The following is a 12427-nucleotide window of genomic DNA, read 5'->3' as shown; positions in this document are numbered from 1 at the left end:
AACTTTGACTTAGGAGATAATAGTGTGCTTTCAATTCTCTGTGATGAGTGTCATAATTTGACACCTTATGTTTAAAATTATAACTTTCACGTTATCTTTAAGTTACATATCTTTTGAGCCATTGTTTTTGTTGTGCCACTTACGGCCATTTTCTTGTAGCTCCGTTAGACTTTAACTGCCAGTTAAAAGAAAGTAAATTGCAAATATCTTCTCTCCGGTTAACTTTAATTGAAAAATTTTCAGCAGTTAAGTTTCTAACTGGCATATGTAATATATATGCAAGATGACAGATATGTAGATATCACGGTTTAAAAGTTCGTTAGCAAACGTAGCACTAACGGAGCTTCATGAAAATGGGGGTTAATGTCATACTTTTCGGATTTTTGTGAGACTTTTTGCCATACTGTGCCATAACATACGGTAATATTTTTTATACATTTTGATTCCAAACCCTAGTCGAATATTATATTTGTGAGCAATTTTCCCTTTTTATGCTCTCTTCCATAGGGTTATTGGTCTCAGACCCCATAGAATATATATAATCTGGATCGTGGTGAAATTCTCAGTCAATTTAGCGTTTTCCTTCCGACCGGGAGCCACCGTGGTGCAATGGTTAGCATGCCCGCCTTGCATACACAAGGTCGTGGGTTCGATTCCCGTTCGACCGAACACCAAAAAGTTTTTCAGCGGTGGATTATCCCACCTCAGTAATGCTGGTGACATTTCTGAGGGTTTCAAAACTTCTCTAAGTGGTTTCACTGCAATGTGGAACGCCGTTCGGACTCGGCTATAAAAAGGAGGCCCCTTGTCATTGAGCTTAACATGGAATCGGGCAGCACTCAGTGATAAGAGAGAAGTTCCCCAATGTGGTATCACAATGGACTGAATAGTCTAAGTGAGCCTGATACATCGGGCTGCCACCTAACCTATCCTAACCTATGTGAACAATTTTCCATTTTTATGCAAAGAACATTTTCTATTTTGCTGCATTTTTTATTACCACTTCCCAGCAAAAAAAGCGTCGCTAAAAAAGTAATGAAAATGTTCTTTTTGGATCCGGAAGTGGTGCAAAATTGACGCAGAAGCGATGAATTTAACATCCCAGCAAAAAAAGAGCTTCCAAAAAAGTAGTTTGGATCCCCAATCTGTGATCCGGAAGTAGTGCAAACTTGGATCATCTCCAATGAATTTTACATGGGCTTGTCATAGGACGGAAGTGCTCCCTTTTTGGATCCTTTGCATTGCTTTAGAAGTTGTGCCCTGGAAGTTAATTTGAATGAAGAAATTTAAAAAGCGCAAAAAAAATTTTTTTTTCAACCAATTTCACTTTTTTTTTCATCAATATCTTTTATTACACAATTATTTTCCTATTATCTAATTTTTACAATTTGAAAAACTTTTTCGCTCCGACCAGGGGTTGATCCTGGGTTTGCTGGCACCATAACAGAACGCCTTAGCACACTCAGCCACAAACGCCATTGAACATAAAGCGTCGAAAGGTCAATTCAAATGTTTGTGATATGATCGTAATACGACACCAAAGAATAACATTCTAATTGCTTCTCGAGATGTTCTTTATTAGTATGAACGAAAAAATAAGAAACGCAGGTTCAAATCTCACCAGCGGCAATTTTTTTAATCAAATATTTTTCTAAAAAATTATTTTTTTTATGTCATACATCGTTTTTATGTTTTATTTTCGGCATATATTTTCGTATAAATATATTTTTTCCATTAAAAATCAACAAAAAAATTAAAAATTCTCGTAATTTGCAAAACCTTCTCAAAAGAACTTCCATGGAAGCGAAAAAGTCAAACGGCACAGGTTCAAATCCCAGCGGGGATGAAATTAATTTTTTTAATTTTTTTTTTTACTTTTTTATTAATTTCTATTTTTTTAGTATTTTATTAGTTTTCTATTTTTTTTTTTTTTGTAAAATTTAATTATAAAAAATTTGCACTTAAAATAGCCTGATTGCGTTCTTTCTAATACTTGTCCACAAGGACTGCATCGGAAGTAGAAAAAAATCATTGGGGGATCCCAAGATGCGCTTTAGAAGAAATGTTTGTGGACTTGTCCAAAAGGACTGCATCGGAAGTTGAAAAAACTCGATGGGGGATTCTGGGATGGGCTTTAAAAGAAATGTTTGTGGAACTACTTCCAATTTTTTTTGCTGGGATGGGCTTGTCATAGGACGGAAGTCCTCCATTTTAAAAGCCGTTGCACTGAATTTGCATCATTTCTTTAGGTGTGATCCGATGTAAATTAAAAAATTCTGTGATATTTTGTCAACTAAATAATTTTTATAATTTTTTATAATTTTTAATTGATTCTAACGCCTGTCGAAATATTTTAAAAAATTCACAATTTTTTCAGATTGGATTTAGCACTTTTTTGACAAAATTTAAATGATTTGTACCATTTTATGAATTCTTACTCTTTTTTTATCCTATTTGAAACAAGAAAAAAGTTAAAATTAACCATTAAGTGTATGAAAAACCAAGTTAAAAAATTTGACTTAAAAGAACTTCCTGGATAGTTAAAATAAAGAACATCATTGGGAGTGCATCTTCTGGAAGTGCTTTTAAAGTTGTGCCTTTGGAAGAACTTCCAAATTTTTTTGCTGGGTTGTAGCGATTTATGGCGATATAGATCCATTTTTTTCACTTTGAAGGATTCTCCATCGCCAACAACAGCCGGTTGTTATTTTCCCAACGATTATCACTTTGCTACTCTTGAATCCTATCACGAATTCTTTTTATACAAAATTTAGACGCAAATGCTTTAGATACCCAGCAAAAAAAAATTGGAAGTAGTTCCACAAACATTTCTTTTAAAGCCCATCCCAGAATCCCCCATCGAGTTTTTTCAACTTCCGATGCAGTCATTTTGGACAAGTCCACAAACATTTCTTCTAAAGCGCATCGTGGGATCCACCAATATTTTTTTCCACTTCCGATGCAGTCCTTTTGGACAAGTGCACATACATTTCTTCTAAAGCGCATCTTGGGATCCCCCAATGATTTTTTTCTACTTCCGATGCAGTCCTTGTGGACAAGTATTAGAAAGAACGCAATCAGGCTATTTTAAGTGCAAATTTTTTATAATTAAATTTTACAAAAAAAAATAGAAAACTAATAAAATACTAAAAAAAATAGAAATTGATAAAAAAGTAAAAAAATAATAAAAAAATAGAAATTAATAAAAAAGTAAAAAAATAATAAAAAAAATAAATTTCATCCCCGCTGGGATTTGAACCTGTGCCGTTTGACTTTTTCGCTTCCATGGAAGTTCTTTTGAGAAGGTTTTGCAAATTACGAGAATTTTTAATTTTTGTTGACTTTTATTGGAAAAAATATATTTATACGAAAATATATGCCGAAAATAAAAAATAAAAACGATGCATGACATAAAAAAATATTTTTTTAGAAAAATATTTGATTAAAAAAATTGCCGCTGGTGAGATTTGAACCTGCGTTTCTTATTTTTTCGTTCATACTAATAAAGAACATCTCGAGAAGCAATTAGAATGTTATTCCTTGGTGTCGTATTACGATCATATCACAAACATTTGAATTGACCTTTCGACGCTTTATGTTCAATGGCGTTTGTGGCTGAGTGTGCTAAGGCGTACTGTTATGGTGCCAGCAAACCCAGGTTCAATCCCTGGTCGGAGCGAATAAGTTTTTCAAATTATAAAAATTAGATAATAGGAAAATAACTGTGTAATAAAACATATTGATGAAAAAAAAAGTGAAATTGGTTGAAAAAAAAATTTTTTTGCGCTTTTTAAATTTCTTCATTCAAATTAACTTCCAGGGCACAACTTCTAAAGCAATGCAAAGGATCCAAAAAGGGAGTACTTCCGTCCTATGACAAACCCATGTAAAATTCATTGGAGATGATCCAAGTTTGCACTACTTCCGGATCACAGATTGGGGATCCAAACTACTTTTTTGGAAGCTCTTTTTTTGCTGGGTAGCTATTAAACAATATAATAGGCTGCCAATAAAGCAAATATAATTGAATTCTGCGATTTAAAATTTGTTAGAGATACACGATAAACTTGATAACATTTTAGGGTAGCTGACCCTAATTTGAATGAGATTTTTGATTGGAACTAAGGTATTGGTATTACTAGGTATTTGTCCACTGAGTTGTGTATGATATACAAAGGTCCACTCCGCATGTCTTCAGATTTTCTGTGGTAGTTTTATTAGTTCCGTCTCGCTTCAATCATAGAGCGCTCATTATATTATGAATATTTTTTTTTCAGAATTTCGATAGTATTGGCAACATAAAAGATGGTGATGAAGTATATTACGGCGGATCAGTTGCCCTAGCCGATCATTGTCCCTATATACAGGAATTTACATGGCGAAATAAAAACATCACTATAAGAGGATCTCATTGTCATTTTGTGGAGAACAATCCAAGTAAGTAGAAAACGTATTTGATAAAATTAATGTAAAGATATTAAAAAAAAAAACAAATTTCACGTTCTTACTTTTAGTGGCTGAGAAAAATTACGCCTTGGAATCATATGGACAAGGTTCCAAATGTTTTGATCATGGCGAATCAATGTGGGAGGAACGAAATTGCCATCATACACGTGAATGGCAACACTGGGGTTCAGGTTGTTATCGCTACAATTGCAGCGATGGTCGCTTACATATCTATGTAGGAAACTATAGTTACACCTGTTATTTTCCTGGGCAAAAATTGTCCATAAGTATTTCAGCCAATAATTGGCTACATCGAGGAGCCCTGATATGCCCCTCATGTGAAGAAATATGTGGTGAATATTTTGGAGCACAAGACGAAGAATGTCGTCTGAGGGAGGAGGCACCACCATTAAATAAATATCCACGAGATTATTTACAATGTGGAGCAAGCGATCTATATGCTCTCTTTAGCCATAGGTCAATTTATTTAGCATTTGCTGCTTTACTTCTACATGGCTTAGTAATACGATGGCGATAGATAGATAAATAAATAGATAGAAAATAGGTTTAGTACAAATGTACATACGAATTAGCTTGTAGATCAGGTAGATAACTATATATCTGTGTATATTATCTGTATATGTATTGTGTATATTTAGTGTGATCTTAGTGTTCTCTAATATATTTACCATATACTCCAATTATGAACTATTTGAACTACTGTGAGCTGTGGGCATTCATAAATCTCAACAATTGAAAGAAAATTTTGATAGTAGCTTTCTTTCTATATACCTGCAAACTAATTGAAAAAAAAAAACAAACAACAAACAAACAAAATCCTTATATACCACCACAAGGCATCCAGGATTTTCTTTGTTAATAGCAAAGACAATAGACTTTAGAAGATGGGAAATTCGTCTACGTCACACCAAATGTTGCATTGACGGTGCTAGTTACATACATGTTTGTAATTTTTTTTTATTTTTTAAATGAAAAACTTAATTTTCTTAATGAAACAATGTTAAATTTTAGGCAACAACAAAAAAATTACATTTTTTCCGTTTATGGAAATTTATTTCCTATGTGCATTTTAATGTTATGTCAATACTTGTCGTATACGCGTTTGGTTCGATAAACGAAAAGTATGGCCTAGGTTAGGTTAGGTGGCAGCCCGATATATCAGACTCACTTAGACTATTCAGTCCATTGTGATACCACATTGGCGAACTTCTCTCTTATCACTGAGTGCTGCCCGATTCCATGTTAAGCTCAATGACAAGTATGGACCTAGCACCGTAAATGGTTTGATGTTCTCAACAGCCAATCTCCCATCTTCTTCTCTCTATTGTCTTTGATTAATAGATGAAAAAAAAAAATAAAAACCTAATAATATGATATGATGAGTAATTTATATTCCTAAGTCTAAGTTAAAACAAACAATAAATTGTGTATTTTTAGAATATTTGTATTGTATGTAATTGATACACAGAGACAAAAAAGTATTTGATATTATACTCTTTTTTTTGGGCAGCTGCCATGCCTATATATCCATCCATCCATCCAATTATCCACCCAACCAACAAATATTGTCGACCTTACTTTTACATTCCGTTCTATTCGTTTTTTTGTTTTTGTTTTCCTGCAATATCTACAACATTCCTTTAAGACTTTATGCGTCATAGTAACGCTTTATCTATTTTATATGCATGTATTTATATAGAACAAACAAGCAATGTTTATAATTATTTCGTATTATATGTTGCAATAATTGTAGCCCTTTTTTAAAAAATATTTGTATGTATAAAACAGGGCTATTCTTTTTTTGAGATATTTGTTAGATGAGATTGATTGCTGTTTATCGGTATGTATGATATTTTTGAGGAGAGTATACAAATAAAATATAAGGACCTTTTAATCCAGTGTGCATTTTACGCAAACTATTTAAAACAAAGGAAAATTAAGATTTCCCAATTCTTTGGTGTTTTAATTAAAAAAAAAATAATAATACAGAGGTAGGTATATAGGAAATATAAAATAAAGGCAATCTTTGAAATGGTCTCCACCAATAAGGTCGTTATAGTAAAGATGCATTTAGGTGGACAAGCATCATGTCTAACACTAATAAAAAAGGGTTTCCAACAAGAGGTGTTATTTTGAATCAAGAGGTATTTTCGCACCGTTGCCGTGAAACTCCGTAGAGAAGCTTTAAAACACTCTGAAATGTGACCAGAATTACTGAGAGGTGATAATCCTTCACTGAAAAATTTCTCTTTGTATGACAGGCGGGCATGCTAACCATTGCACCTCGGACGTTTCCCCGCCTGTTTTTATACCCTGCGCCACACTGTGGAACAGGGTATTATAAGTTAGTGCATATGTTTGTAACACCCAGAGGGAGACGAGATAGACACATGGTGTCTTTGGCTATAATGCTCAGGGTGAGTCCCTGAGTCGATATAAACCTGTCCGTCTGTCTGTGAACACATTTTTGTGTTCAAAGTCTAGGTCGCAATTTAAGTCCAATCGCCTTCAAATTTGGCACATGTTCCTAATTTGGGTCTGAATAGAACCCTATTGATTTTAGAAGAAATCGGTTCAGATTTAGATATAGCTCCCATATATATCTTTCGCCCAATATGCACTTATATGGGCCCAGAAGCCAGAGTTTTATCCCGATTTTGCACAAGGAGTACAATTGGTAGTATAGTCAAGTGTGCAAAATTTGATTGAAATAGGTTCAGATTTAGATAAAGCTCCCATATATATCTTTCTCGCGATATGGACTTATATGGCCCCAGAAGCCAGATTTTTGGCCGAATTTGGTTGAAATTTTGCACTAGGCGTACAATTAGTAGTATAGTCAATTGTGCAAAATTTCCTAAAAGCCAGAGTTTTGGCCCAATTTGGTTGAAATTTTGCACAGGGAGCAGATTTAGCATTGTAGCTATGCGTGCCAAATTTGGTTGAAATCGATTCAGATTTAGATATAGCTCCCATATATATCTTTCGCCCAATATGCACTTATATGGACCCAGAAGCCAGAGTTTTATCCCGATTAGCTTGAAATTTTGCACAAGGAGTACAATTGGTAGTATAGTCATGTGTGCCAAATTTGATTGAAATCGGTTCAGATTTAGATATAGCTTCCATATATATTTTTCGCCCGATATGGACTTATATGGCCCCAGAAGCCAGAGTTTTGGCCCAATTTGGTTGAGATTTAGATATAGCTCCCATATATATGTTTTTCTGATTTCCACAAAAATGGTCAAAATACCAACATTTTCCTTGTTAAATCGCCACTGCTTAGTCGAAAAGTTGTAGAAATGACTCTAATTTTCCTAAACTTCTAATACATATATATCGAGCGATAAATCATAAATAAACTTTTGCGAAGTTTCCTTAAAATTGCTTCAGAATTAAATGTTTCCCATATTTTTTAACTAACATTGCGTTCCACGCTAGTGCATTAGCCGACTTAAATTTTGAGTCTATAGATTTTGTAGAAGTCTATCAAATTCTGTCCAGATTGAGTGATATTTAAATGTATGTATTTGGGACAAACCTTTATATATAGCCCCCAACACATTTGACGGATGTGATATAGTATCGAAAATTTAGATCTACAAAGTGGTGCAGGGTATAATAGGTTAGGTTATGTGGCAGCCCGATGTATCAGGCTCACTTAGACTATTCAGTCCATTGTGATACCACAGTGGTGAACTTCTCTCTTATCACTGAGTGCAGGGTATAATATAGTCGGTCCCGCCCGAATTTAGACTTTCCTTACTTCTTTTATAATGGATAATTGCCCGCCGCCGAATAGACTCATTTATATCGGCTTAGCCGTCAAGCCGGCCCATTTATGCCGGCGGCGGCTGACACTAATTTTTTGCCTCCGGCGGCTTGACGGCTAAGCCGATATAAATTCGGCTATTCGGCGGCGGACAATTATCCATTATAAAATCGATTTGAAGTGATCCGAATGGTAATGATATTAGTTGTTCAACCAAACTTACAATCAAATTTTCATTTCAGTTATATTTTCTGAGCTAAATGGTTGCAAAGCTATTATAGAAACATGATACTGGTGGATTTTGGGTTGAAAGTTAAACAAAAAATACAACAATTATTAATCAATTTTTCTGATTTAAATCAATATTTTTGATTACTTGGCGGCTAATTATTAGTCGAGATGAGTCGATATATTCGGCGGCGGCTTCGGCTGGAAGAAGCTGGTCGGCGGCGGCTTCATTTTCTGTCCTCTGCTCTGGTCTGTCTGTTACATATTTTAGTTGTACGATAAATCTTATCTAGGGTAAGGTTGTTGTTGTCTATGCTACATTCGAAAATATAAAAACTGAAGTTTTGAAGTTCGAATCGAAAATTCGAAGTTTATGACCTCCGTCCAAGATTGGAGGACGTAATTTTTTAAGTACAGTGGTGCATTTTGGCGTCATTGAAAATTATATCGTTTATTTTTTACGAAATTAGATTGACACTAAATTGCCAAATACAAATCATCATCATAGTTTAGCATAGGAAAACCAACTCAAGATTTCCATAAATGTGAGTATTAAGGGTGTGTATTAAGTTGGAGTTTAACCACTGAAATCGCCATTTTTTCACGATTACTTCTCTAATAATCCATTAAAAATAATATAAACTTTGTGAAAAGTTGCTTTGGGATATTCCCCATCAAGTTAAAAGAATTTTTGAATCAAAGAGGTACAATTTTATGTTGTTTTTACTCATTTAATTTCGGTTTTAGCGGCTAAACTCGAATTTAATATGTACTCACATTTATGGAAAAGTTGAATTGGTTTTCCTAAGCTAAACCATGTTGATGAATTGTATTTGGCAATGTATTGCCAATCTAATTTTGTAAACAATAAACGACATAATTTTTAATGAACCCAAAATGCAACACTGTACCAATAAAGTTACGGTATCCAATATCGCAAACTTCGAATATTCGATTCGAACTTGATAGAACCTCTTTCAAAATTCATACTCTTTATTTGAATATTCTCTTCGAATTGAAGGTTTGTGAATAGAGTAAATGACCATATATATATATATATAGAAGCTGAATGCTATGGGATTGTCATACATTTGTAATCCTTGGCTGTGAATACAGATGGCATCAATTTCCCCCAGATTTTTTACAGAAACGGAATAGCCCGTTTTGTAGTGAATGGTTTGAGGAGGATTTTTCAATAAAATTTTGCCGGGAAACTTCATGAATTCCATTTTTTGTCTTTAATTTAACTTTATTTTAGTTCATGGAAATTATTATGATTTAGTTAAAATTGCGTCCATTTTGAACTTTGTGTGATGCTAATGTGATTTCCCCTTTAAAGGCCGGTACTATGTTCGGTTTTCGAGTTGAAAATCACTTTATTTTCGCGAGTACTTTTTCTGAAATAATCAAAATTATACATTAAAAGAAACATATTCCTAAATTTTGACAAAAAATTCTATAGAAATAAAATTTTGACAAAAATTTCTATAGAAATAAAATTTTGACAAACATTTCTATAGAAATAAAATTTTGTCAAAATTTTCTCTAGAAATAAAATTTTGACAAAATTTTCTATAGAAATAAAATTTTGAAAAAATTTTCTATAGAAATTAAATTTTGACAAAATTTTCTATAGAAATAAGATTTTAACAAAATTTTCTATAGAAATAAGATTTTAACACAAATTTTATAGAAATAAAATGTTGACAAAAATGTCTATAGAAATAAAATTTTGATAAAATTTTCTATAGAGATAAAATATTGACAAAATTTTCTATAGAAATAAAATTTTGACAAAATTTTCTATTGAAATAAAATTTTGACAAAATTTTGTATAGAAATAAAGTTATGACAAAATTTTGTATAGAAATAAAATGTTGACAAAAATTTCTATAGAAATAAAATTTTGACAAAATTTTCTATAAAAATAACATTTGGACACAATTTTCCATAGTAATAAAATTTTGAAAAAAAATTACTCTGAGCACTATGTCTTCTGAATGTAGAAAGAAAATATAGAAATAAAATTTTGAGAAAATTTTCGATAGAAATGTTGAAAGAAAATATAGAAATAAAATTTTGACAACATTTTCTATAGAAATAGAATTTTGACAAAATTTTCTATAGAAATAAAATTTGGACAAAATTTTCTATAGAAATAACACTTTGACAAAATTTTCTATAGAAATAAAATTTTGACAAAATTTTCTAAAGAAATAAAATTTTGACAAAATTTTCTATAGAAATAAAATTTTGGCAAAATTCTCTATAGAAATAAAATTTAGACACAATTTTCCATAGAAATAAAATTTTGACACAATTTTCTATACAAATAAAATGTTGACAAAATTTTCTATAGAAATAAAATTTTTACAAAATTTTCTATAGAAATAAAATTTTGACAACATTTTCTATAGAAATAAAATTTTGACAAAATTGTCTATAGAAATAAAATTATGACAAAATTTTCTATAGAAATAAAATGTTGACAAAATTTTCGATAGAAATAAAATTTTGACAAAATTTTCTATAGAAATACAATTTTGACAAAATTTTCTATAGAAATAAAATTTTGACAAAAATTTCTATAGAAATAAAATTTTGACAAAATTTTCTATAGAAATAAAATTTTGACAAACATTTTATAGAAATAAAATATTGACAAAAATTTCTATAGAAATAAAATTTTGACAAAATTTTCTATAGAAATAAAATTTTGACAAAATTTTCCATAGAAATAAAATTTTGACAAAATTTTCTATAGAAATAAATTTTTGATAAAATTTTCGATAGAAATAAAATGTTCACAAAATTTTGTATAGAAATAAAATTATGACAAAATTTTGTATAGAAATAAAATGTTGACAAAAATTTTTATAGAAATAAAATTTTGACAACATTTTCTATAGAAATAAAATTTTGACACAATTTTCCATAGTAATAACATTTTGAAAAAATTTACTCTGAGCACTATGTTTTCTGAATGTAGAAAGAAAATATAGAAATAAAATGTTGACAAAATTTTCTATAGAAATAAAATTTTGACAAAATTTTCTATAGTAATAACATTTTGACAAAATTTTCTTTAGAAATAAAATCTGGGCAAAATTTTCTATAGAAATAAAATTTTGACACAATTTTCCATAGAAATAAATGTTTGACAAAATTTTCTATAGAAATACAATTTTGACAAAATTTTCTATAGAAATAAATTTTTGACAAAATTTTCAATAGAAATAAAATTTTGACAACATTTTCTATAGAAATAAAATTTTGACAAAATTTTCTATAGAAATAAATTTTTTTGCAAAATTTTCTATAGAAATAAAATTTTGACAAAATTTTCCATTAAAAAAAAATTTTTGACAAATTTTTCTATAGAAATAAAATTTGGCAAAATTTTCTATAGAAATAAATTTTTGACAAAATTTTCTATAGAAATATAATTTTGACAAAATTTTCTATAGAAATATAATTTTGACAAAATTTTCAATTGAAATAAAATTGTGACAAAATTTTCTATAGAAATAATTTTTTTTTGCAAAATTTTCTATACAAATAAAATTTTGACAAAATTTTCCATAAAAAAAATTTTGACAAATTTTTCTATAGAAATAAAATTTGGCAAAATTTTCTATAGAAATAAATTTTTGACAAAATTTTCTATAGAAATAAAATTTTGACAACATTTTCTATAGAAATAAAATTTTGACAACATTTTCTATAGAAATAAAATTTGAATAGAAATAAAAATTGTACAAAATTTTAACTTTTTTTATTATAGTATATTAAAATTAAATTATTATAAAATATTAATATAATTTGAAAAAATGGTCCGCTGTTACGAATTTTGGAAAAATGTTGGACCAAAATAAAAATTCATTGTGACAACGCTGGCTCCAACCATCTTGCAATCTTCAGGGTTTTGCCCAAATAAATTTGACCAGCATACCTTTC

General features: G+C 30.5%; 1 protein-coding gene across 2 annotated transcripts in view; it reads left to right on the top strand.

Moving 5' to 3' along the window:
* Positions 1 to 6417, top strand: part of Invadolysin (leishmanolysin-like peptidase, invadolysin) — a 108323-nt gene extending 101906 nt beyond the window's left edge. For both annotated transcript variants that reach the window (XM_075310797.1, XM_075310861.1), the window contains 2 exons: positions 4278 to 4437; positions 4515 to 6417. In XM_075310797.1, coding sequence (XP_075166912.1) covers positions 4278 to 4437; positions 4515 to 4984 — 630 coding nt within the window. In that variant the 3' untranslated portion in view covers positions 4985 to 6417. The remainder of the gene's footprint in view (positions 1 to 4277; positions 4438 to 4514) is intronic.
* Positions 6418 to 12427: the final 6010 nt, after the last annotated feature.

The sequence above is a fragment of the Haematobia irritans genome, chromosome 1, assembly GCF_050003625.1.
Source record: "Haematobia irritans isolate KBUSLIRL chromosome 1, ASM5000362v1, whole genome shotgun sequence".
NCBI classification, from domain to species: Eukaryota; Metazoa; Arthropoda; class Insecta; order Diptera; family Muscidae; genus Haematobia; species Haematobia irritans.
This window is presented reverse-complemented; position numbering and strand designations above follow the sequence as displayed.